Here is a 27,807-nt window from a genome sequence, read left to right on the forward strand (position 1 = left end):
TGCAGACCACATGCTGCTGAAGGTGCCGCGGACAAAGCGCAACCTGAGGGGGAATTGTGCCTTTTCTGTTGCCGGTCCTTCCCTATGGAATGACCTTCCACTAAATGTTAGGCAAGCCCCCTCACTGCCCAATTTTAAAACACATTTGAAGACACATTTTTATTCTTTAGCTTTCGACTCAACATGAGACTGTGGCTGTTCTTCTGGTATCCATTATATGTGTATATGTGTTTGTTTTTTAATTTGTGTTCTAATTTCCCGGTAATTTGTATTGTTGTGAAATGCGCTGTATAAATAAAGTATTGTATTGTATTGTATATTACTCGACAGAGAATGAACATTCAGAACATTCCATAAAGATGGCCGTTCAATAAATACAGCAATGATACCCTCTTCTGGACTAGTTAAGCACTACATTAGCAAACACATATTTTTGCCACTGGAGTAATTAAATTTATAAAATGGCCACAGACGACTACACAGGTGACAAATTGCGTCATTGAGTATACAAATTGTCACTTGCAAAAACTTACTAATTACTTACAAAAATCTTGTAAAAAAAAAAACTCCGTGGTTGGCTTGCAAAAAAAAAAAAAATACCATTTGTTTTTTGTAAGCGACATTATGTTACTCGAAATAATTTAAAATCTTGTCAAGGGCAGTCTCTGTATTGTGTTTTATTCGAAAACCTGGCCGGAGCTTTTCAGTAACGTTTTTCTAAAAAGTTGTTGAGTTTAGGGTCGTTACCTACCTAGTGCTTGATGACACTCACCAAGTTCACTGTGCTTTCATCATGGGCAAGACCAGAGTAGCTCCATTGAAACCAGTCACCATACCAAGAATGGACTTAACTGCCGCCACTGTGGCTGCTCGTGTGGACAGAATGATGCGGGGAGAACGAGAGTTGGAAGTACCGCTGGAGCGCACTGTATTACATTAATGCACATTAATGCTAAAATACATAAACAATGAGACTACTCAATTCATCTTTGTTGCCAACTGACTCACAGCCATCAGACCAGAAGCGCCACAATGGAGATGCGTGAAGACGACACTGTAATCAGCAGAAAGGTGCTTAGGACCTGACTTCATAAGGCAGCCAGAAAGTACAAGGCCAGACATGCCGGACAATACTCTTACTGCGGCGGATCCAGAAGTCACGAGATCAGCAATGGTGAATTCATAGTCCGCAGAAGAGGATACTGTCAACCAACTCATCTTCCACTATTCTGACGGGAACAGCCTGGAAAGGTCAGTCGCTTGGATCTCAAAGATTAAATATGCACTAAAAAAGGGCCCCAAGAAGAAATCGAACGCAGGAACACTGTCCGTCGATGATCTCAAGCAGGCAGAAGTGGAAATCCTCAAGTTTGTCCAGAAAGGAGCATTTCCAGGGCGATAGCAGTATCAAAGAGTATTAATCTCAGACAACAATACTGGGTTCTAAGTGTCAATGCAGCAATACGCAAGCAAACAGCCAAGAGCGTTGTCTACAGGACTTTGAGCGGAACAGCAGCACATGGTGGACCTCCTCGTAGAGTACATTCCTCCCAACCAACCACCATTCACCAACGTCTGGGACCAATCCCACTCTTGTTAATTCGGCATTAAATACAGAGTAATTTATGCTTTATGTGTAAACCTACCTCTATCATTTCCATCTGAGACAAGTTTTCTCTGCTCCTGCAGTTGACGTTTTAGGACATGCAGCGGATCATCATGATGCTCCTCAGTTAAAGAATTCCCTGGAACCCACAGTGTTGAATGTTTCAGCATGTCAAAGTATAACAAACATTTTTCCCATAAAAATATATGGTGAGGGGGGGTGGGGGGGGCGCGTGTGTTGTTCAAATTAAAGATGACTCACTTTCTTGCTGTCTCAGTCTTTGACAAGATTCCATGTATGATGAATACTGTGCTGCAGGAATCTTATCGGCTCTTAACACAAGAATACAACATAATACAATTAAAATACAACTTTATTAATACAATAAACAGTATGCCATTATTAAAGCTCAGTGTAAATTTTTAAATGCAACCGTGAATCTTAAAACAGTCACTATATAAAGACAAACATTTATTGTTCAGTAAATGTGTCAGTTTTTCCAAAAATAAGCAATGACGTGGAATTGACCCCTTTTTCATTGAACAATATACATAACAGTGTTTTTTTTTTAAACTCTCTTTATGAAACATTCACACCAGGTTTATAAACATCAGGTTTATTTTTTTCCAAAAATAACATTTCCACCATCCAACATTTCAAAATCAATGCTGTATCTTAATGGTTCATTGACTACCATCCATTTGGCCAGTTAACTCAACCAAATCTTATCAATGTTTTTATATGTACACCAAATGATACCCGAAAAGAAATAAAATTAAAAAAAATAAATAAATAAATAAATACCCAAAGATAATTTCAACCAAGGAATTACAAATCGTGGGAAACCACTATGTTCGGGACAGTTGTGTGATCATCATCACCGAGTCCTGACTGCACTCCAACGTTTCTGAGACTAGCATCCAGCTAGCTGGGCGCTCGCTTCATCGTGCGGATTGAACGAGAGACACCGGTAAGAGCAGGGGTGGGGGTCTCTGTGTTTACGTGCATGAGGACTGGTGCAGTAACAGCATGATCCTTGAGAAGCACTCATTCCCCGAAATCGAGAACATTCGTTAGATGTCGGCCTTATTTTGATCGTTACTGTTGTTTAAATCCGTCCCAATGCCAACAGTAGCACGGCGCTCTCGCGACTCGCGTGCGTCATCAATAAACAACAGCGGGCCCACCCTGATGGCGTTCATATAGTACCGGGAGACTTTAATAAGGCCAATTTAAAGACTGGACTCCCAAAGTTCTCACCCCAACCGCCACACCCCCACACTCCATGCCTCAACACCCCCTCACTCTCTTTAGAGGAACACAATGTGAGGCGTGCGCTCCTGGCAGTAAACCCCAGGAAAGCTACTGGACTCGACGGAATACCAGGCAAAGTCCTACGAGCATGTGCCCACCAGCTATCACATGTCTTTTGCAGGATTTTCAACCGCTCCCTGGCTCAAGCAGTCAGCAGTCATTCCCTCCTGCTTGAAAACTTCCACCATTATTCCTGTCCCCAAAAGGTCACCCATAATCCACCTGCATGACTACCGTCCTGTTGTTCTCACACCAGTCATGATGAAGTGCTTTGAGAAACTGATTCTCCAGCACATCAGAGACTGGCTTCCTCCCACACTGGACCCCTACCAGTTTGAATACCGAGCTAACAGATCCACAGAGGATGCCATCGACACTGGTCTGCATGTGTTGGGCCACCTGGAACAACAGCAGAGCAATGCTAGGATGCTCTTTGTGGACTACATCTTGGCATTTAACACAATCATCCCAGACATCCTCATCACGAAATTGGAGATTCTCGGCCTCCCCGCCCTCACACACACCTGGATTATGGACTTTCTGACCAACAGACCGCAGACTGTGACGCTCGGCCCCTACATGTCCTCCACCCGAACGCTGAGCACCGGTTCCCCTCAAGGATGCGTGCTGAGCCCTCTCCTGTATGCTCTCTACACGTATGACTGCAGCCAGGCCCACGGAGAAAACACCATTGTCAAATTTGCTGACGATATGACAGTGGTCGGTCTCAAAAGGAGACGAGACAGCTTAGAGGGAGGAGATCCAGAGACTAACGGCTTGGTGTGAGGAGAATAGACTACAGCTCAACACTGCAAAAACGAAGGAGATCGTCTTCGAGGAAAAGGTAAATGAACTATTACTTGAATAGCACTTTTCTACCTACGGTACCCAAAGTGTTTCACATTATTACCTCATCCACCTCGTGATGACATGCCATCAGGAGCAATTGGGGGTTATGTATCTTGCTCAAGGATACTATGACAACCTCTAGTTTGGAAAACGACCACTCCACCACTGAGACATGCCACCCCCCCACTAACTAGGGTACAAAGTCAAATAAAATCTAATCTAATTGGTCTTATGTACTTCCAAATTTTAGCAAAAGCATGTCAACGGGATTCTAGATTGACTTTGGCATTAACACTACTGATCATTCTAAAAGCATGTCTTACAATGTGTGTACTGTAGTTTCACAACCATAAGGCGCACTTTAAAGTCCCAAATATTCTCCAAAACGGACGAGGTGCCCTGTAATGCGGAGCGCCTTGTGTATAGGCTGAGATCCATAGATCTCGCTAGCATGATAGTGTGGTGCGCACAGTGTATGTGATGAATACAGAAATAGCACACACAATTGAGACTTCGCCCTTTAACTCGGTGTGCCTTATGGTTGTGAAAACACTAAGGATGTAAAGATTCATCGAAAATCGATTTAACCGATATAATCTGCTCAAAATATGCATCGATATGGAAAAAAAAAATTATCTATTCTCAACGCGATGTTAACCAATGCCGTTCCCTCATGCCTGTCCTGTTAATAAAATGCACACCTATGAACAGTTAGTTAATACGATGTAAACCTCCCTTTCATAGCAACACAGCAGTGATAAACGAACATTCATAAAGGAAAAACGTTGCGACAGACGCCCGATTTAATTTATGACTGTCCTTTCTGACTTAGTGTCAGGTTTAATCACCTAAGCATTCTATTAATACAGACAATAAATAAAGACAAGAGTTTATCTTTTTTACTCGCAAGGGGAACAAACGAAGGTGTGTTACATCTCCAACTTCGCTCTGAAGCACACTCCGCTGAGCCCCCTATTTTATTGGGGAATCACTAGCTAATCAATGCTTTCTGCCCTAAGGAATGAAGGGGGAGAGAACCATTAGGAACATGTAGATATTTCAGACACGAGAGAAAAAACAGACATCAATGGCAGTCGTTAACTGTAACGGCAGATATGACTTTAAGTGCTCTAGCACTAAAGTCTCAGTCCTTTTGTTTAAGAGGTGTGTCTCAGGCACACCTCCTTTGATGTTGTAGCTGTTGATCCAGTCCTCAGGCATTTGCTTCTCGGGAGGGTCTTGTCATCCATATGGTCAAACATAGGTCACACTGTGGAACAATTCTTTTGCAATACTAATTGAGTAAAATATGGGATAACTTATACAGTGAACCCTCGCTACTTCGCGCTTCACCTTTCGCGGCTTCAGTGCTTCGCGGGTCTAAAAGATATTCGGGGGCATTGTGGTTTCGCCGAGCGGCACGAGGGGGCGCTGGAGCAGTTAGACGGCCGGCGTGCGCCGAAGAGGAGAGTGGACGAAGAAGAGAGTGGACGAAGAAGAGCACGTTCCCCCGGGCACGATTTGGGGCGTCGTTTCGCGCGGTTCGGACCGTACCAGAGCTCCGGAGGAGGCCGGCGTGCGTGGCAGTTAAGCCGAAGAGGAACAACTTCCGCCCAGGCATGAGCGGAGCGCGAGGCTGTCAGTTATGAATGAATAAATGAATAAATAAATAAATGAAGAATGCCACCTTTCATTTCACAGGGCACACCGGACGGCGTACCAGCAGGTAAAAGTCGAAGTAATTAAATAAATACAAAAAGAAGTAATTGAATAAATACAAAAATAATGGCTGGGGAATAAAATAATGAGTTTTAATAATAATTTGTTTTGTTTTTTGTTATCACATGAATTTCACTCTCTCTCTCTCTACCCGTATATATATATATATATATATATATATATATAATTATTTTTTTTTTTAAGCATTTTTGAAGGTGCGCCGCTACTTCGCACTTTTTTTTTTAAAGCATTTTTTAAGGTGCGCCGCTACTTCGCGGATTTTCAGTTTTCGCGGGTGGTCTCGGTCCCCATTGACCGCGATAACCGAGGGTTCACTGTATATACAACCCAACACATAGCCAGCTGTAGTTAGCACGCACCGGCTACGGTGTGCGTCTGATGGAACACTGCACGCAATGTCCTGTTATGGTATGCTAACATGTTGCGTCTACTGACGATTATGGCGTTAGTCAGCAAACTCTTGTGTATTTAAAAACCAAACCATAGTTTTTATATACGCATGAGTAACCTCGAAACAGCGAAAGCACAAGTGCAAACTTGCGACCACGGCCGCGTGCTGTGTTTATGAAGTCTGAAATTTCATCACCCAAAGTACAACATGACGCATTCGCCACAAGCCATTAATGGTAACACCCAACAATAAAACATAACATACCTTAGAATAAACTAATTTACAGGGCTAAAAAATAGTGGAGAAAAAAACGGGTTATACAAAAAGATGTGGTAATAATTGTGTTTTGTTGAGCATTGTCATTTCTGAGTTTCATGATATGCGTCACGCTCGAGATTTCTCTCATTCCCCCGTTTTTTTCTCGCTCTCTCTCCCTTTCTCTCTCAAGTTTTTTTAGACACCACATGTTGAATGTGCAGATGATATTATGCATACTAGATAAGCACAACAAAACGTTTTGTATTCATGTGAAATAAAAACAAAATAAAAAAAATCAATTCAAGTGATAATTTTAGTTTTCTTTAGTACAGTGCATTTCATCAATTTTATTCACATGATTTTAGTTCCTTCTATATTAAAGTAATGGATTGTTGCTTAACAAACGTGAAATATGTTCAGAAGTATTTCTTTTACTATTTTTCTGTAGTTTCATAATAATAGTGCGCCTCGACATAGTGTATAGTTTTTGGTTTCATTCAAAATGCACGAAACATTTAGACACGCTTGGACTAAACATCAATACGTATTTCGTTTGTGGATAGCTGCAGCATCACATGAGCGCACAATTACAAGCGTGGCAGCAATTTAAATAAATAAATAAATAAAAATACTGAATCGAAATCAGGAACTGAAAATCGAAAATCGAATCGGGGCTTGAGTGAATCGTTACATCCCTAGTAAAACACAATAAATATATTTGTTGTGTGTTTATGTGTTTGTTTTGTTCTTGTTTGTGTATTACTTTTACAGGAAACTCCAACTGCAGTCATTAAATTTCAGGGAGTGCATAATCACATACCGTACATGTTCGTCACACTATTAATTCTTCTTTGATTGCAATCTTTTCATAATTGTGAGAAGCTAACATAGAAATTACTATTATATTTCACAATAACTGACACTGTCGCTAAACAATTTTGGTGGGAGCAAATGAAAGTGAGTGTTTTTAACCTATTCACTACCAGCCGAGTAAAAAAAATAAATAAATAAAAAAATGGATCTTTGACGTCTTCAGCCGTCAATGGAAGTTCATGAGTTAATAACGATGAATTGTAAAATTTTAACTTCCAGGCAAAGGGCACTTTTCTTATCTAAGGTAAAAAGGCTTGTGCTATAATATATATATATATATAATTTCCTACTACCAGTCTGTGACCCACCCATAATAAAACCGCAACCCACTTTTGGGTCCCGACCCAACAGGTCAGAATCAATGATTTACTGTGTGTTGTTTACAATGTCATAAGTATTTTTGAAAAAATAAATGAAAAGACCAAATTGTGTGAAGTCTTGGGAATAAATATTTATAAATCATGAAACAAGCAGACACTATAAGGACTTAAAGATAACACAACTTGCATTAAAAAGAATAATAAGCCAGGTGCTCACCTTTTCAGGGCCTCGATGAAGGTCATATGAGCATCTGCTTTCACAGGAAGCTAAAATCAAAGGCAAAGCTGCATCATTCTGAGGCTTCCTGCACCATTCTAAGATATAGGGTTGACCAACTATAATGGAGTACAGCAGTGTTGTTTTTGGCAGGCATTTTCGATTTAGTCATAGTCTTAGTCTTTTGAACAAAAAAAAAACATTTAGTCATTCCTTTTCGTGATAGTTTCAAACTAGTTTTTGTCGACGAAAACTCATAAAGGTTTCAGTCAAGTTTTCGTCGACTGAAACACCCCCCAAAAAGTTTGTCTAGTTTTTGTAAATTTAGTTGACGAAAACTCAAAAAGGTTTTAGTCTGTTTTTGTTAAAAATAGTCATAGGCCCACAAGGTTTCCACCCAAGAGCAAAGACTTTCTGATCGACAGCTATGGAATATGCATTATCGACAGATAAAATGGAAAAGGTGGAATCAATTCCAAAATAAGACGAGAACCAAAACATTTTTATTTGGCAACTAGTGTGGCTTTATTTCACTGAAAGCAACATATATGATATAATAAATAAACATCGACTTGTAGTAGACTTGTTCTAATACAGTACCACAAGTACAAACTTTTTCCATCATGTCTTCTTTACTTGTAACAGCTTGCTGTTATCAGAATGACGTCAAAGCAAAGTGTGTCATTGTGTGTGACCCGAGACGAATGACCGCGGACGTGTTTTGTTGTACCGGTGAGCGCAACGATGAGTGCGCCCTGCATGCAACGAGTGCGCCCTGCTTGCTGTTCTGGTGGTGGGGGTGCTCAAATGAGGATAGATTACACCAGCATTGCAATGTTTTGAAAGACAGATTACATGGCCAATAGGAAGGATGTAGGAATTTTGAACGTCTGACGGCCCACACGATTTACATTTTGACTGATTCATTTATAACAGACAATATCGTTTTAGGTGGTTTCATTACCTGACATTCTGAAGAAGGCGAAAGACTCGCCGAAACATGTCGGGTAATGGAACAACCTAAAACGATATTGTCTGCTATAAATGAATCAGTCAAAATGTAAATAATAAGAAGAAGACAAAATTAACTTGATACAAATACACACACAATTTTGGCACCAAAAATTCATGTACGTCAGGTCATGTTTTTGTCATCAAGGAGCCACGTTTAGCTTGTCAATATCTCGTTATCGTCATTAAAAAAAGGGGGGCATTAAAAAAATTGTTTCGTCATCGTTAATTAACTGGCTAGTATACCATGGGGCGATTGTCAATGTCAAGTAATTACAATTGATCCTAAAATGTTCTAGTCCTGTTATGCATGGTCAAAATTATTAAACCAGTTCATGTAATCAAATAAAACCCTTCCTGGAGTTGAGGTTACTTCGGTGGTTAAAAAGCTCGTTGATGCAAGGACTCCAGGGTTGGTTATCAAATTTGGCTTGCTTGTAGACTGTACACACATTTTTCCTTCACATGGACATACGAGACTGTCTGAATTGCATAATTAGTGGTGGTTCTCTCTTTTTTGGAAGGGGTACTCAAGGGTATGTTCAATGCTAATTTATATTACACCATTTAGAAAGTGCTTTGTTACGACTCTAGCAGTTCTGAAATGCGCTACATGTATAAAGTTGTATTGTATTGTACTATAGGTTGATCACATGCCTCAGCCCCAGCTCCGGCAGTAGAGGGTAGTGGACCTCCTGATGCAAGCCGTTTGGTACTTGTACAATTGATGTCAGAGTTTGGTCCAAATTGCAAGCAGTAAATTGGCTTAATTTTCAGTGAGGTTTGGACTCCGTCAAGGCCTTACTTTGTCCCAGATTCTAGGGTTCTGCAGGTTTCATCATTCTATGATCTTCAACTGTCGTTGGAGCAGTTGAAAGCTGCATGGGGAGTGGCTGAAATCTGAGAACATGGTCCTCAGCTGAACTAGGGTTGAGTGCCCTCTCTTGGTCAGGTATGAGATCCGACCCCAAGTGGAGGAGAACTTGCATCTTGGAGACTTATTCAAAAATGAGGGAACAAAGGAGCAAGACAACGACAGGCCAAGGTGTGTGTATCTGTAGTGATACCTACTCTGTTTCAGTCTGTCACAATGAAGAAAGAGGTGGGCTCAACACCCTTGGTCAAGAGCAGTGGATAGTGACCAAAAGAACAAGACCCTGGGTGTCTGGGCACCCCCTGTGCCATTTGAGAATTGCTCAGAACAGTGTCGCTGCTGATCCCTACTGAGAGGAACCACAAGTTCATGCAGCGCCTCTTCAGATTTCCTTGTATTTCAGCACTTCGCTGAACTACTTGTTGGCCTGTTTACTATTTCTGTTCTTTTTTTTCTGTTCCCAATTCCCCGGCTTGGGAATTAGGTGATGGTGATTCACTTGGAAGTGGCTGTTCTGAATTTACACCAACTGACCGGTACAAGATCGAAGGCTCATCCTTGGATATGCTGCCATGGATATTACGGCCCTGGAGGAGGACCCACTCCACTGAAGTCATCTTCCTGCAGCACTTCATTCAATTGACTCTGACATTATCTCATCTAATATTGTATATCATCATTGTATGTATCAAATGTTGCCCAGTTGGCATCCATTGCAGCCTGGTCATCCTGGAAGGCTGATTCCCCTATCTGTGGTCCCTTCTCAAGGTTTCTCACTTTTCCCCTAATGGGGTTTTGAGTTTTTCCTTGCCCACCTGGGGGTTAAGATCGGGGATGTCGATTGTGGTTATGTAAAGCCCTTTGAGAATGTTTGTGATTAAGGGCTATACAAATAAAATGGACTTGACTTGACTTCAGGCATCTGGTCAAGTTGCATCCTTGACGCTTCCTTGGTGAGTTGTTCCAGGAAATCCCAACGCAAGGAGGACCCGGGGGAGATCCAGGACACACTGGAGAGAATGTCTCTCAGCTGGCCTAAAAATACCTCTAAATTCACCCAGAAAAGATGGACAGTTTGTGAAAGGATTGAGAGAGGGAAATCAAGGCTGCTCTGCGGAGGCTGATGCCCCCATGGCCCGACAGCAGATGATGGATGGATAGATGGATGGATGCACGGAGGGACACCTTTTAATTATGATTTTTTTTTCTCCCCATATCAATTGGAACAGAACAATTAATTTTTTTCCAAATGCGACCCAGGCCACTTTCCTTAATGGATACAAATCGAACAAGTATACAATGTGACTGAAGGTCTGGTCACACTATTACCTATCTGTCATCAAAAGGCGACAACGTTGCAATTATTCTACAAAGCAGATGGGGCGAAATGCATTGGCGGATGTAGGAGCAGAAAACAGTCAGTGGCCAAAAAAGAAGTTTTAGAACTGGTAAATATGTGGGTGCAACGGTCAGTTGAAGTAAATAATCCTTAAAAGTGCCAAAAATGTGTCTTTGCTGACACCCACACGTGGCCATATTAACTGTTTCGAAACGCACTGCGCCACGTGACGTGTTTTGTACAAATGTATCACTTTTTTTATTTTTATGTGACTGACCATATAAAAAAACATCCAGCAAGAATGTCATTTCACGCACGCGCAGTTTGAGTATGCATATCAAAGTTATTAGTGACTTCTGGTTGACCCAAAATGAGTATAAGAACCAGTGTCACCAGAGGGTGAGTTCTATAGAATCTTCACACGCGAACATGAGGATTTTTCAAAACGCTTTGGAGGTAATTAGGGATTCCAAAGCTGTAGATACATACGTAATTGCCTTTTGATTTCATCCATTCTAACGGCACGGAATGTCTAATGCCAGCATAGTAACGAGAGATCTTAGACACAAACCCCACGTAGAGGTCTACAAAGAGACAAACGCCCAGAGGATGGAGAGAGGCATAAGCCACACTATAAAAAATCCATAAATGAAAATGTGCCAGGCATCACTATGACGCTGAAGCACCAATATCCTCCAAGGGTACCAGTCTCAGACGTGCCCAAGACATGTCAGTGAAAAGGCAACACAATGTCAGAGGGGGAGCCTGACACACAAAAAACTGGCAAGTCGTATCCATGATTGATGTGGGATAAGAGAGCAGGACAACATCTTGTAAATAAAATTGGCGTTCAGCCACAGAGCACGACACAAACAACATCCACCTGCTCGCATCCTGGAGCTGAGTGGACATTGAGAATGAATGATTTATCTGGACGCTACACAACATTTCAGCAGCGGTTAAGCCCCATAGCGGCCAAACACACAAGCAAAGGCGATGAGTGTCGGGATGCCAAAGTCGACCGGCGGATCCTGCTGGATTCCCTCAGGGAAAACTAAAGCGGACAATGAGCGGAGGCCTCTGAAATAAATAGCTGAAACCTTGCACTGCCGAAACAACCCCAAATCATGTACCCCACCTCCGGGTGGAGGCGCCAGTCCCTGGGGGTGTGTCCCAGCCGGAGCGTGAGTCTGCAAGCAGTATACAGCCTGCAGACTGGCCGGAAGAGGGGCAGCCTTCCTGAGCATGCACTGGGAGGGCTGCAACAACCAGGCAGACCTCGCTCCAACCTGGTGGTTTATGTGGTAAACTGAGGTACTCTCCAACCACATAAGCACATGCCAACCTCTCAGGCATGGCAAAAAAATGACGGTGCATGCAAGCACCTCAGTGATGTGGTCCTGCACAAACCACTGACCCCGTGCCAGACTGTCGCCACGACCCAGTGAGGCTAGCATCCGTTCTGGCTGTTTCGTGGTGGGCCGGGATCACACCCAGCAACATGCTTCCTGACAGAAAAGCTTGGTGCCTCCATGCTGCCAGAGCAAGGAGGCATCAATGGGACACAGCTTCCGGTGACAGTGCCACTTGGCGTCCAAGTGCAAACTGTTTAGCCAGCCCTGCAGAGGGCACAGAGTCAGCAGACCCAGCGGGACTACGGCTGTCATGGACATCAGTTTGCCCAAGAGTTGCAAAAAAAGTGACAAAGGCCTCTGAACATAAAAGAGGGAAAGGCAGCGGAGAAGATTGCCAACCTGGTGGGAGCTTGGTCAGGCCTTCAGAGCCATTGCTTCCAATGTCACCCCAATAAAGGTCGTCCTCTGAGAGGGGATCAGAGTCGAATTCGTTAACCTTGAGGGCCAACTGAGCTAAAAGAGAAAAGCAGGATGGAGGTATCCCGTAATTCCTGAGCTTTTGACGGGGCATGGATCTATGAGTGGTCCAGGAACGGCAAAACCTTCACAAACATCATATCCTGCAACGTGAACATAGCCAACGTGTTCTATTATTGCTAGTTATATTAAGTTAAAATAGTATGAGGGTTACTTATTAATATTAACATTTTAAATTTTATTGTTAGGCTATTTTCTTTTTAAATTTTGTTTTGTTTAGATTTTCAATATATACTGAGGCAAAGATCAGTCAGTGAGGAGCTTCAGAAAGAGCAGCTCAGATTTTAGGGCCTCAGTAGGTGAGCTACCAGTGAGAATTTCCACAATTCTGTCCTCAGTGGTCCCATGCTTAAGGTCTCAAATTAAAGAGTTAGAAATAGAATAGAATAGAATAGAAATCCCTTTATTGTCATTGTACTCAAGTGTGCAACGAGATTAGAGGGCTCCCCTCTCCAGTGCAATACAACAATAATACAGACAAATATATAAATTAGATAAATAAATAAGACAGTGCAATGGAATTCAGTACTGAATAGGGCATATAGAAACACATCACAATGCTGTTTTGCAAGGTTAGGGTGGTCTCGTGTGTGTGTGAGAGTTCAGTATGGAGATGGCTCTCGGAAAGAAACTGTTTCTCAGTCTATTGGTCCTTGATTTGATGCATCTGTAGCGCCTGCCAGAGGGCAACAGGTCGAACAGGTGTGAGTTTGGGTGGGTATTGTCTTTGACGATGTTGAGAGCCCTTCTGAGGCACCGGGCGGTGTAGATGTCCGACAGCGAGGGGAGAGGGCAGCCAATAATCCTTTGCGCTGTTTTGACTGTCCTCTGGAGCCTCACTCTGTCCGCCTCAGTGCAGCCGCTGTACCAGGTGGAGACACAGTACGTCAGCAGGCTCTCAATGGACAGCTTCCTGTCCAGGTTGAATTTCCTGAAGACTCTCAGGAAGTGCAGACGTTGGCGGACCTTCTTTAACACTGCTGTGGTGTTGTGACTCCAAGAAAGGTCATCGGAGATCTGTACTCCCAGGAACTTGAACGTGTGGACCCTCTCCACACACACGCCTTCGATGCAGAGGGGGGGCGGCAGCGTCTTGTTCCTCCTGAAGTCGACGACAATCTCCTTTGTTTTAGCAGAGTTAAGGTGCAGTCTGTTGTCCTTGCACCAAGTTGTCAGTCTCTTTACCTCCTCTCTGTAGGCTGTCTCGTCACCTTCCGAGATCAGACCGACCACTGTCGTGTCGTCAGCAAACTTGACGATGGTGTTGTTGCCGTGGGCCGGGCTGCAGTCGTAGGTGTAGAGGGCGTACAGGAGAGGGCTCAGCACGCATCCTTGGGGGGAACCGGTGCTCAGCATGAGGGTGGAGGACGTGTAGGGGCCGAGCAACACAGTCTGGGGTCTGTTGGTCAGAAAGTCCTTAATCCAGATGCGTGTCAGGGCAGGGAGGCCGAGAGTGTCCAGTTTGGCGACGAGGATGTCTGGGATGATCGTGTTGAATGCCGAGCTGTAGTCCACAAAGAGCATCCTTGCATAGCTCAGCTGTTGTTCCAGGTGGCCCAGTACAACATGCAGAGCAGTGTCGATGGCGTCCTCAGTGGATCTGTTAGCCCGGTATGCAAACTGGTAGGGGTCCAGAGTGGGAGGAAGGCAGTCCCTGATGTGCTGGAGAACCAGCCTCTCGAAGCACTTCATAATGACTGGTGTGAGAGCAACAGGACGGTTGTCATTCAGGTGGACGGCTGGTGACTTTTTGGGGACAGGAATAATGGTGGAAGTTTTCAAGCAGGAGGGGATGACTGCCTGAGCCAGGGAGCGGTTGAAGATCCTGCAGAAAACATGTGACAGTTGGTGGGCACATGCTCTGAGGACCTTGCCTGGTATTCCGTCGGGTCCAGTAGCTTTCCTGGGGTTGACCGCCAGGAGCGCGCGCCTCACATCGTGTTCCTCTACGATGAGTGTGGGGGAGTTGGAGCTTGAAGTGCGGGGTGTGACGGTTGGGGCGAGTCAAAGCGAGCGAAGAAGCAGTTAAGCTCCTCTGCCAGCGATGCACTCGGGTCTACAGAGGTCGTGCTGCTGCCACGGAAGTTGGTGATGCTCCGTAGACCCTGCCACACCTCCCGTGGTCTGTTACTGGCAAGGTGGGCCTCCAGCCTCCCCTTGTAGGTTGCCTTGGCTAGCTTGATGCCTTTGCTCAGGTCAGCACGAGCCACCCTGTACTGGGCTTTGTCGCCTGACCTGAAGGCAGCGTCACGGGCCTTGAGGAGAGCGCGAACCCTGCTGGACATCCAGGGCTTCGCATTTGGGAAGGTCCGTAGAGTCTTTTGTTGGGACACAGTTTCCATGCAGAACTTGATGTAGTCCAGTACACAATGCGTGTAGACATCAAGGTCCTGATGATCAAAGAGGTCCCAGTTTGTGTCATGAAAGCAGTCCTGTAATTCACTCATGGCGTCGTCACGCCAGGTTTTCACAGTCTTTGTGGTAGGCCTGAATCTGCGCCTGAGAGGGGTGTACGCAGGTGCGAGCTGCAAAGACAGGTGGTCTGACTGGCCGAGGGGGGCGAGTGGGAGGGCTCTGTATGCGTGCTTGATGTTCGAGTACACATGGTCGAGAGTGTTGTCTCCCCTCGTCGGGCACTTGACATGCTGGTGAAACTCTGGGAGTACAGTCTTTAATTTGGCCTTATTTAAAGTCTCCCGCTACAATGTGGACGTCATCAGGGTGCGCCCGCTGATGTTTATTGATGACGCACGCGAGTAGCGAGAGCGCCGTGCTAGTGCTAGCGTCGGGAGGGATGCCAGGATGGCCGAGTGGTCTAAGGCGCCGCGTTCAGGGCCCAGTCTCCCCAGGAGGCCTGGGTTCGAATCTCGAATTTCCCCATTGTGGGACTAATAAAGGGAATATTATTATTATTATTATTATTATTAAACAGCTGTGACAATCACTACCGTTAGCTCCCTCGGGAGAAAATAAGGCCGGCATTTAACGGACATGAACTCGATGTCGGGGGAAGAGTGCTTCTCGACGATCGTGCTATCGCCGCACCAGTTCTCATGCACGTAAACACAGAGCCCCCAGCCCCTCCTCTTACCGGTGTCCCTCGTCCGATCCGCGCGATGTAGCGAGCGCCCGGCCAGCTGGATGCTAGCATCGGGGACGTCTGCGTGCAGCCAGGTTTCCGTGACGACGATCACACTGCTATCGCGCACATAGCGGTTTCCCAGGATTTGTAATCCCAGGTCGTCGATTTTGTGGACCACGGATCTGGCGTTGGTGAGGTGCAGACTCGGTAGTGGTTGCCTATGGGGCTGCCGTCGCAGCCGTTGCAAGACACCGGACCTGCAGCCTCGCTTCTGCTTCCTCTCTCTGCGTCGCCTGCGCCGCCTCCCGGTCCCGATGACCAGCCACGGTGAGCCGGGCAGCCTCGCCAGTTCGTTCGGAATTTTGCGATCATAGCAAAATTCCTCTGTGATGGTTATTTCGCATCGATATCCAATGTTCACGATGTCCTGGCGGGTATATCGATGTTGTGCCTCAGTTGATGCCAATAAGAGCAAGCAAACACTAATAAAAAGTAATAAGGAGCACTGTGAGGGGGAGCTGTTAGCCGCTGCGTCCATGCGCGCCGCCATCTTGGATATAATATTATTAATATTATCGTTGTAAGAGAAAACTTTATTAAATATAAGGACATACAAGAAGAATAGAGAGTTCACATGCAGGGAATGAGGTTATGGGTGGGAGACTTCCAAGGACAAACATATTGGTTAAGAACAATTGGCCAATTAGGGCGATCAATCGTCCACAAAAGGGTTTGATCAGCGATCGCCCATCACATACTTTAACACGAAAATCAGCTGATCACCATCAGTGGATGATTGATCAGAGCACCGTTAATATCGACAGCCAAAATGTAAATCCTCCAACGTGACAGAGGTGTCAAATCCAGGTCCAGAAAGTAAAACAAGCCACAGTTTGTCTTTAGACACAGGTGCTTCTACTCAACCGGCAGGTAAACGAGTTCTTGAGTAGAAGCAGCAGTGGCTAAAAACAAACAGTGGTAGTTTATACTTTCTGGACCTGGAGTTGAGACCTCTGTCAGACATCAAGATTTGCATTTTGGCCATCATAAAGTGAATAAACTGTGGCAGATATACAATATTGTACACTGCAAATGCTTAATATAGAGGGATCATGAAATTAAAATCAACTCACCACTCTTGGTCTCAGCAGAGCAGGAAGGAACTGCGTGAGGAAATATGTCCGACGGAAAATACTATAAGGACAATATTGTTCCTTAATGATTTTCTTTTAGGTTTCTGTTCCCTTTTTACAATTTTGAACATTAGGTAATTTGTAATAGACAACAGAAATTTATGTGGATGCAAAACAGTTAAAATATGAATTCATTTCGAGTACCTGGCCTCCATAACAGTAGCAGAGATTTTTCCTGTGCTCTCAAAAAGAGAAAAGGCTTTCTCCACATCCTGTCACATCAGCCCACACATAAACACACAAAAATGAGCAAAGTTTTATTAAGTTTGTCTCACAACCTCATTGTTTGTTCAACCCCAAGATGTTACTGTACCTGGAATGGTGTATCTCCAGCACAAGAAATACCGTGATACAGACCCATGGTCTCCACCGATTGCTGGAAAAGTCGATATTTGAGATTCACAACCAACTTACCATATTATTGATATAAACCAATGTGATAAATGCCACAAAATTATTTTTTGTGGTGAATTTTACCTTGAGATCAGCAAGTCTCGTCTTTGCCAGGGAAACATACTCCATGAGGAGGCTACGGTTTTTCACAGGTACATATGGGGGGTGAAGGATGTGCACCTAACGGGAAGAAATGTGGACAGTTGTGGGGGTTTGGCCTTTCTTTGATTTTTACACACTTACTTTTCACAAATTGAGTACTGTATTTTCTGGACCATAACACACACTTTTTTTCATAGGTTGTCAGCTGGTCCTGTGACAAATACTTATATGCGAAAAAAAAAACTGTAATTTCACAGACAGCCACAAGGGCTATTATGCACCGATATCTCTGGCTGATTACAAAGACATGGACACAACTTCCAGTGAAGGTTGAACTCCAACAAAGGCTGCCCTTTGTCACCGGTTCTGTTCACAACTATTCTGGAAAGAATTTCTAGGCGCAGTCGATGAGGGTCTGGTGAGATTGATAGGTGGATCGGTGCAGCGTCTGCTGTGATGCGGACCCTGTATGAGTCTGTTGTGGGGAAGAAGGAGCTGAGCCAAAAGGCAAAGCTCTCGATTTACCGGTTTCCTACCCTCTCCAATGGGCACAAGATGTGGGTTGTGACCGAAAGAATAAGATCTCGGTCACAAGCGGCCTAAATGAATTTCCTTTGCTGGGTGTCCAGTAGGGCTGAACAATGCATCGGGATCTAGGACAACGCAATTTCAAGATCGTCAAGCTGCGGTTTGTGCCCCACGTTCACGCAGCAACAAGCTACGTGATGATAAATAAAGGACCCCACTAACAAGTAGCATTTTAAACGATGAGGCGAACGAGGAGTCGCTAAGTGTGATAATCGCTAAAGTAAAATACAGCGTCATGAAGGACCTCAAATGAGTACTTAGGTGTCAACTTTTCACAGATCCGTGTTAAGGCGGAGAGCCAACAGCTATGAACAGAAATGTTGTATTTCAATCAATACGAATCTAGATATAAAATAAGATGACGGCTACATTAGCAATTTAGCCGACGCTCTCAGACCGGAAAACGTAAACGTCTGACGTCACCATGACGAAAAGGTTCAATGTCACACGTATATAAAATATTTATCATCTCATCAATAATATTTGCACACAGAGTACTGAGTTTCGAGATCTACACAATAATAGGTCTCAATTACATTTTCAATTAATTTACCTTTGCTAAGGGACAATGATTTTATTGCCAATCTGACATCTATGTACAAAGAACATGTACATTAGGATGTAATCTAAAACATTTTTGGGTTTAAAAAAATACATTTTCATACACACAAATACAAAATTTACTTGACAGAAAGTAATTTTTAAAAAAGAAAAAAATGCTCCCCTCCTATACCACTTAAGTGTGCCTGCATTATTACAGTAATAGCTTTTATTGTTTTTAATGGAATAATGGCAATTTCCGTCATGTTAGTAAATGTCAATGTACATTGTACAATGTACCCCGGAAAAGCGGCAGATAATGGATGAATGGAAATGCGACTAATATTCCAGAGTGACTTATTTATGTTTTCTTCTACCAGCATTTTTGTGCTAGTTCGACTTATAGAAGGGAGTGACTAGTAGTCCGGAAAATACGGTAGTCTGGCATTTTAAAAACCTGAAAAATGTCTAGCAAAGAGTGCTTAATATTTTTTTACATATTTAATGTGCAAAGGTTTTCCCATCACTATTTGGCTTCATGTGCCACTCAATGTGCATCAAATTACCTTGAGGTACTGTGGGGGTTCAAACGGAACCAAGTCGGACATAAACTTGAGCAAAAACACCAGAGATTTCTTGCTGGTAGCATGGAAGCCACTGGCCATGCCAAAAGACTCCTGTTACAAAACAAAAACAAGTATTAAAGAGAATATCCTAAAAATTGAAATGTCTGCATCTTGAACATATTATTTTGTGATCCAAGATGATTGCAGTATTACATTTTAAACTTAGTACAAAAAACTACCTAAAGATTCAAATATAGCAGGTTTCTGCTACCTTTTTGAAAGTCAGAGATAGTTTTGCGGTAGTGATTACCACAAAGTGCTATCAGTGTGATATTCACTTTTGAAATAAAAAATTGCTCAAATCATTTTTTAATTATAGTATGTTGATAATGAATGATATTCATCTACGTTAAGACCTGATCATGTTTACTATTTCTCACAATAATTCCCAACAATAATTTAACAACATTTTAATGCTATCAATCGCTGCAAGAGTTTATAATGCCTTTGTTTCTACAACAGCAACAATAACAACAGGAAAACATATCTCTTCACTGGTGAGCAAAGCCTGTGGGGGGTACTACTCATGTGGTCATTGGGGGCTACCGGATGCCCACAAGGACCACGCTGGTGACCCCTGAAATACCGTATATGACGTGATATTTATTTGCAGGGCTTGAAACGGCGTCTACAGACTATCCAACAGCCGACGTACCTAGTACCGTACTTAAGAGGGTTCAAGCCAACTTCCGGATGAGTGGACGCTGGGATGATTGGCTGCCGTTGCTCACAGGTAACTTTCGGTATTTTTTATAACCGTTTTGTTGTACCTGTTGTATCGGTTCACAATTCCTCCAATTACCGTGTTTTTAGAATGCCCTTTATTGTTATTGTACTCAGTGTGCAACGAGATTAATTATCGCCATCTGTGTGTCGAGCTATTCCGTTTCTCACCCAGTCCGTCCACCGTCTCTTGTTTGGGTGGCTAAAGGGTAGCTACACTGTCAAAGTCAGCACCTGTCTGCCATGTGGACCCGCAAGCCCGTCTGCTTCACGCACCTCTGCCTGTTCCTGTCCTGTGTCAGGACTACTTCAATACACTGCCGCTGAACTCCGTTGGATTTACTGGCACATGCCCGAGGGTGACGCACCACCACTGCTGCTCTTCCACCTGGACATCGCTCGTCGACCCCGTAGGCGAAACATCCACAGTGGGTCTCGCCACTACTTCCACCAAAACTCCTCAAAAACAATTAAATCCATCTAGTCCACCTCTTGCCGCCTTTCTACTAACTTCGGACGGACCGCTGACCAAGGCGTCTTCGTCAGCCAAGCTAGGTCGCCAAACACTAGTGCCAGTCATGCCAGTCAGTCCGGTTCAGCTTACTCAATATTTGCTCACTCACGAGCAAGGGCCAGCTCATCCAGGAGGTTCTCACTGACCACAGATTGGATGTTCTGTTTGACCAAAACATGGCAGCAGCCCAATGACTTTTCACACCTGAATGAATCCACTCCATTGGACTTTATCTACATTTCTCGTCCCTGCGACAACGGCCATGGAGGGGGCCTTGCGATAATCCACCGCGCGAAAAGGAAAACACTTCCAGTAACCGTGCCAGTGTTTAAATTATTTGAATGCTCAGCTTTATCGCTACCTGGCTCCACCACCACTATTGTTGCCGTTGCCTTCCGCCCCTCCAAATCACACAGTGACTTTTTAGATTACTTTTACACTCTGCTTACCCAGCTGTCCACTATCTCTCCTAATGTGCTTCAAGTAGGAGATTTTAATATTCACATTGAAAACAATAACCTGGCCAAAGACTTCTTGTTATGACTGGTAGGGCTACGATGTTCGGTTTGAAAACCGCGATTGCGATGTGCGCATGCGCAATTGTCACATCGTAGGACATGCAATGTTTTTGTCTTTTTTTTGTCTTCTTAGAGCACGCAAAATCTGTTGAGCTTCATAGAAACAGCAAGCTACTGTATGCTCCACAAAGCCTGTCTTTCACCCCTTCCCTCCTGCCAGTCACTGGCCACCCCCGCCCCCCCCCCCACCCCCTGCATTCTCACCGCCACTACTGTGTGCGCTCAGAAAACACTAACAGGCAACATGGAAGAGATGACGGCGGAATTTAGTCCCCAAAATTAAGTCAACATCCGAAATATGGAATTATTTTGGCCATAAAAAGGAATATACAACGCACAAAAAAACCTCTGCCAAGAGTGCCTCACCGTTGTTTCTGCCACACAAGGAAATACAACAAACCTGTCAGACCATTTCAATGCTATTAAGAGCCCCTTTATAACCAGTTCAGACTCATTAGTGGGACCCGATGTGAAACCATCTACTCAAGAAACAATGACAGACGCCTTTATTATAACACCTTATGATAAGTCCAAACAGCATCGACAAATCACAAATGCAAGAACTTTTCACGCGGTGAAAGCCACGATGAAAGCAACTCAACGCCATCACGAAAGAGAGGTTTAAAAAAATGATCCACACGCTAGACAAAAGGTATAAAATGCCGTGGCACACGTACTTCTATCAAGTTGCCATCCCAGAGCTGTATAATAAACAAAGCAAAGTCTTCCCAAACAGAGCTATTTGAGTCATCTGGTGAAAATTTTTCTAGTTTTAATATCGCAATGTACATTGCAGCCTCCCCAAAAATCGCAATGTCATTTTTTTCCAATATCGTGCAACCCTAATGCCTGGACAGCTTTGGTCTCCGTCAATTTCTTGATTTTCCTACTCACTCCAAAGGCCATACACTTGATCTCAGTTGCTGTTCTGGTCTCACTCCCTCGAACTGCTTATCAGATGAACCCATCGTAACTGATCACTTCCTAATCACATTCAATGTCACTATCTGCTTGTCAGCCCGTAAATCCCCTCGCACTCATTCCGTAATATAAAGCACATCAACACCGAAATACTCTGCTCGAACCTCGATAAAATCATCATCATCTCTGAACATTCCTCCATGCCTGGTACACTTGCAGTCCAGTATAAAGACAAACTTATCAGCATCCTCAATTCGTAGCCCCACTGAAAACTCGCACTCCTCTCCTCTTCAACTTTCCCCTGGTATACACAGCAAGTCAGACCCATGAAATCAAAAGGTCGACCACTGGAACGACTTTTTAGGAAAACTGGTCTCACTATCCACAAACAGAACATGGAACACAGCACAAAAAAAAACTCAAGCACAAACAACCTACTTCTCTGGTCTCATTTCATCATATACCCGAAACACTAAAGCACTTTTTAACAATATCTTCCAACCACCCAACTCCCTACCGCCACACATGTACACAACTGACACCTGCAACTCCATAAATCTCTTTTTCATTGAAACAATTAAAAATATCCACCAACACATCCACGCAAATGCACTCTCTCCTCCCAAATCTGAATCCCTACCTACCGGCAAGTCTCTCTCTACATTTCTGCTCCCATATTCCTCAGATCTCGCTGAACTTATCCACAAATCCAAGCCCTCCACCGGTCTGCTCGATTTCCTCCCTACGACCTTAGTCAAATCCAGCCTTCCCTCATTACTTCCGTTTAACTCTGCCATTATCCACTCTTCGCTCTGTGCCATCATTGTTCAAAACTGCAGCTGACACCCCCATTCTGAAGAAACCTGGTCTAGACCCCAACAACTACAATAACCTCTGCTCTATTTCCAACCCACCATTAATTTATATAGTTCTAGAAAAAGTAGAAGCCACTCAACTCCATTCTCATCTAACCTGCAATAACCTTGATGAGCCCGTCCAGTCCAGTTTCCGTCCCCTCCACAGCACTGAATCAACTCTACTCAGTCACCTCTGATCTCCTCATTGCAGCTGACTCTGGTTCCTTCTCCATTCTCATCCTCCTTGACCTGACTGCAGCCTTTGACACCATCTCACACAACATCCTCCTTTCTTCCATCGGCATCTCCCACACCGCCCTCAAGTGGTTCCATTCATCCTTTTCATCCAAATCCTTCCCAGTCACCTCAGGTGTGTCCCAAGGGTCAGTCCTGGGCACCCTATTATTTATTATCTACCTCTTTACCTTTGGCACCATCTTCCGAAAATTCAATATCTCTTTCTATTGCTTCGCGGATGACACCCAGCTCTATTTTTCCTGCAAACCCAGCATATCACTCCATCCCTCCTACGTTACCTCCTGTTCATCTGAAATCAATGACTGGTTTACTAATAATTTCATGATGCTCAACAGTGACAAAACAGAAGTTCTTCTTTTTGGTACAAAATCTATACTATCCAAAGTTGGCAGTTTTCCCATCCCCGTTGGCCACTCAATTATTGGCTGACTATTGAGCCTTTTTCCCTTTATCCTGTTTTATCTTATTTTTACCTCATCTCAGAAATGGACAATCAACTTGCGGTGGTTTTACTGCTGTTGGGGGCTGTTTTTTGCGCGATCGTGTCCGGAGACGAAACTCGGAGCTACGGATCGATCGTGTACTCAAAAGATCAGCTGTTAGCACTCCGTGCTTACCCCGCACCGGCTCCCAGAGCGAGACCCGATATCCCCTGCGAGCTGAGGAGGACGAGACGGGGATGTCGTGCGGGGGCTAAACGCCAGGCAAGGAGGAGACAATACCACCCCGTCCTCCCGTCCGTTATTATGGGGAATGTTAGATCCCTCCCCAATAAAATGGACGAGCTAACAGCGCTAACCCGGCACGAGAGGATTGTCCGGGAGGCTAGCTTGCTGGTGTTCACGGAGTCGTGGCTAACGCCGGACGCCGTCGTGGAATTGGACGGCTTCCAAATACTACGCGCGGACAGGACACTGGAGAGCGGTAAGAGGAAAGGGGGAGGGCTGGCTGTGTTTGTTAATGATAGATGGTGTAACCCTGGGCACATAACTGTTAAGGATCAACTTTGCAGTCGGGACATTGAGCTGATAGCTGTTAGCATGCGTCCGTTCTATTTACCGCGAGAGTTCAGTCATGTGATCGCGGTGGCGGCGTACGTGCCACCCTCTGCAAACAGTGAGACAGCCTGTGACGTACTGACTGCAGCTGTGAGCAGGTTACAAACACAGCACCCAAATGCCCTGCTCCTTATCTCTGGTGACTTCAATCATGCTTCTCCTTCCAATCACGCTTCTCCTTCCTCCTCTCTGCCTTCATTCACACAATATGTAACCTGCCACACCAGAGACAATAAAATATTGGACCTTTTCTATGCCAACACCAAGGAGGCGTATACATCACTGCCCCTCCCCCTGCTGGGCAAAGCTGACCGCAACTTGGTTGCTCTCCTGCCTGTGTACAAACCTCTGGTCCGCAGGCAGCCAGCTGTGACACGCACAGTTCAGCGATGGTTCGGAGAAGCCGAGGAGGCCTTAAAGGACTGTTTCAACACAACTGTGTGGGAGGTATTCAGCGAAGCTCACGGTGAGGACATTATTGGACTAACAGACACGATTACAGACGATATTAACTTCTGCATGGAGAACACCATTCCCACCAGGACTGTAAGATGTTTCTCCAACAACAAACCCTGGATCACACCGGACATTAAAGCTCTCCTGAAGGAGAAAAAGAGGGCTTTTGTGTCAGGCGACAAAGACGAGCTTAAGAGAGTGCAGCGTCAGCTGAGAAGGAGGATCCGAGAGGGCAAAAAGTCCTACAGGATGCGGACGGCGGATGGAGGAACAACTGCAGCAGAACAATGCCAGAGATGTCTGGAGGGGCCTGAAGACCATCTCAGGCCACGGACAACCAGGTAAGACCCAGGACTACCTCACAAACCGGCCTCAGTACGTGAGGACACAGGACTGTGTCTGACGTGCTTCTCTGCAGCACGCGAGCGCCGCAGGGAACTGTTCTGGCTCCCTTCCTGTTCACCCTCTACACCTCGGACTACAAATACAATTCCACAACCTCTCACCTGCAGGAGTTCTCTGATGACTCTGCGATTGTCGGCCTCATCACTGACGGTGACGATCGGGAGTACAGAGGGGTTACGCAGAGGTTCGTGGACTGGTGTCAGCAGAACCGCCTCCAAATCAACGCTGGGAAATCCAAAGAGCTGGTGGTGGATTTCCGCAAGCGTCGGCACTCTCCACCTGCACCAGTGAATATCCAGGGAACAGACGTTGAGAGGGTCTCAACTTACAAGTACCTGGGTGTTCATCTGAACAATAAACTGGACTGGAGCGACAACACAGACGCTCTCTATAGGAAGGGTCAGAGCAGACTCTTCCTACTCAGGAGGCTGAGGTCCTTTGGTGTTTGGGGAATACTCCTCAGGAACTTCTATGACTCGGTCGTTTCATCAGTCATCTTCTATGGAGTGGCCTCCTGGGCAGGAGGCATCTCGGGCCCGGACAAAAAGAGACTGGACAAACTAGTGAGGAGGGCCAGCTCTGTCCTGGGCTGCTCCCTGGACTCTGTGGACTCAGTGGGGGGCAGGAGGATGACGGCAAAACTGTCATCAATGCTGGACAACCCAGCCCACCCACTCAATGACACTTTGAGAACACTCCACAGCTCCTTCAGTGATAGACTGTTACACCTTCGCTGTATCAAAGAGAGATTTTGCCGCTCCTTCCTGCCGACTGCTGTCAGACTTTTTAACAAGAACATTGGGTCAGGCCTACAAACGGGAGGGCATTAGTGCAATTGTGCAGTCCTAGGATGCAATATACACTACTAATGTACTTTCAGCCAATGGTGTACTTAAATATTGATCAATGATGTATTTTGTTTACCATTACAGTATTCTTATTACAGTATTTTTATCACTGCAGTATTTCTACCATTGCAGAACGTTCACTATTACAGAACTTTTATCATTGCAGTACTTTTATCATTGCAGTATTTCCTATCATTGCGGTACTTTTACTATTACAGTACTTTTGTCATTGCAGTATTTTTCTATCATTGCAGTACTTTTACTATTACAGTACTTTTACCATTGCAGTATATTTTATCATTGCAGTACCTTTTACCATTACAGCACTTTTATCATTGCAGTATTTACTATCATTTCAGTACTTTTCTATCATTTCAGTACTCTTACCATTAAAGTACTTTTATCATTGCAATATTTTTATCATTGCAGTATATTCAATCATTCAGTAGTTTTTATCATACCAGCGTTTCCCCCTCTGTATAATGGACAGGCATTAGGAGTGTTTCCTTACACTTAGATACATTTATACTGTCTATATTTGCATGCTTTTTATGAATGTCTGCTGCAAATGTTATACATTAACGGCTACATTACGCCGCCGACTCTGTGTGATCTATATCTTTGCTGCTGTAACACCTCAAATTTCCCCGTTGTGGGACTAATAAAGGACATCTTATCTTATCTTATTTACCCCTCCTCTGAGGTCAAGATCCTTTGTGTCATCCTCAACAGCACTCTATCTTTCCATAAGCATATCAATAAAATAACCTGGTCAGCCTACTTCCATCTCCGCAACATCAGTCGACTCCGCCCCTCCCTTTCGCCCTCATCCACTTCTATCCTGGTCCACAGCCTTGTCACCTCCCATCTTGACTATTGACAACTCTCTGCTCTTCGGCCTCCCCCACAAGTCCCCCCATAAACTTCAACTGGTACAAAACTCAGCTGCTCGTCTCCTTACAGCCACAGCCCGTCCCTTCATATCACCCCCGTTCTCCAGCAACTTCACTGGGTTCCTGTTAAATTCTGGATCCAATTTAAATTGCTCCTTTATACCTCCAAAGCCTTCCATAACCTTGCCCCTCCCTACCTGTACGACCTACTGAACATCATCACTCCAGTCCGTGGCCTCAAATCGTCCTCAATTCACCTGACTGTTAAACCTGACCGTCTTAACACCATGGGGAGCAGAACCTTCAGTCGCTTTGCTCCCCAGCTTTGAAACTCTCTACCACCTGACCTTCGCAACACGCAGTCTTTTACCATCTTCAAATCAAAACTCAAGACTCACCTCTTTAAGATTGCATACTCACTCTGACAGCGCCACGTTATTTTAATTCCTCTTCCCTCGTCTCTATTTTTATTCATTCATTCTTTCTAATTATTATTTAACTTTATTTTCTAATTTTCCTTACTTTGAACAGTTTGGTTTTAATTGCTTTTCTTGATGTACAGCAGGGGTGCTCATTACGTCGATTGCGTTCTACCAGTCCATCGCAAAGGTATTATGGGTAGATCGCATGACATTAAAAAATAGATGTCAGCCTATTATTATCATCATGTAATTGATACATTGATTGCTTTTTTTTTTTGTGACATATGGGTCACCACGCTCGTGCAAACAACGGTGCTAATTGCAGCACAACTAACAAGCTAGCGAGTTGGTTACCTCCAATTTTAAGCCCTTGTTTTATTCTCTTGAACTCAAAGGGGGTATAAACATGAGTGGGGTGCTGGACCAAGTAAGGAGACAAAAAGGTATCACTTTCATACGGAATGGGAGGACTTGTTGTTTTCCACAATGACATTTGCGTTGGCCTCATCTGACAGTCTACCATCGCAATACCAAAGAAGGGAAATGTGGAGCGGCGTTTTCGGGCTGTTCATGGAAAATATGACACCGACTTTACGCCGAAAAGCGAGCTGAGGAAGAGAAAGGTGAAGGAATTAAAAAGCCAGTTGTCATCTTTTACACAATTTA

At 44.4% G+C, this 27,807-nt stretch overlaps 1 protein-coding gene across 5 annotated transcripts in view; it reads right to left on the minus strand.

Moving 5' to 3' along the window:
• The window catches only part of fanca (FA complementation group A), a 193,782-nt gene that overhangs the window by 77,026 nt on the left and 88,949 nt on the right, over nt 1-27,807 (minus strand). For all 5 annotated transcript variants that reach the window (XM_088297906.1, XM_088297905.1, XM_088297904.1 and 2 more), the window contains 8 exons: nt 19,149-19,259; nt 17,437-17,532; nt 17,273-17,335; nt 17,104-17,171; nt 16,900-16,960; nt 7,569-7,618; nt 1,868-1,938; nt 1,647-1,745 (listed from right to left, as the gene is read on the minus strand). In XM_088297906.1, the coding sequence (XP_088154032.1) occupies nt 1,647-1,745; nt 1,868-1,938; nt 7,569-7,618; nt 16,900-16,960; nt 17,104-17,171; nt 17,273-17,335; nt 17,437-17,532; nt 19,149-19,259 (619 nt within the window). The remainder of the gene's footprint in view (nt 1-1,646; nt 1,746-1,867; nt 1,939-7,568; nt 7,619-16,899; nt 16,961-17,103; nt 17,172-17,272; nt 17,336-17,436; nt 17,533-19,148; nt 19,260-27,807) is intronic.

The sequence above is a fragment of the Idiotropiscis lumnitzeri genome, chromosome 6 (genome assembly GCF_059441095.1).
Source record: "Idiotropiscis lumnitzeri isolate Australia: NSW breed Sydney's pygmy pipehorse chromosome 6, RoL_Ilum_1.0, whole genome shotgun sequence".
Classification (NCBI taxonomy): Eukaryota; Metazoa; Chordata; class Actinopteri; order Syngnathiformes; family Syngnathidae; genus Idiotropiscis; species Idiotropiscis lumnitzeri.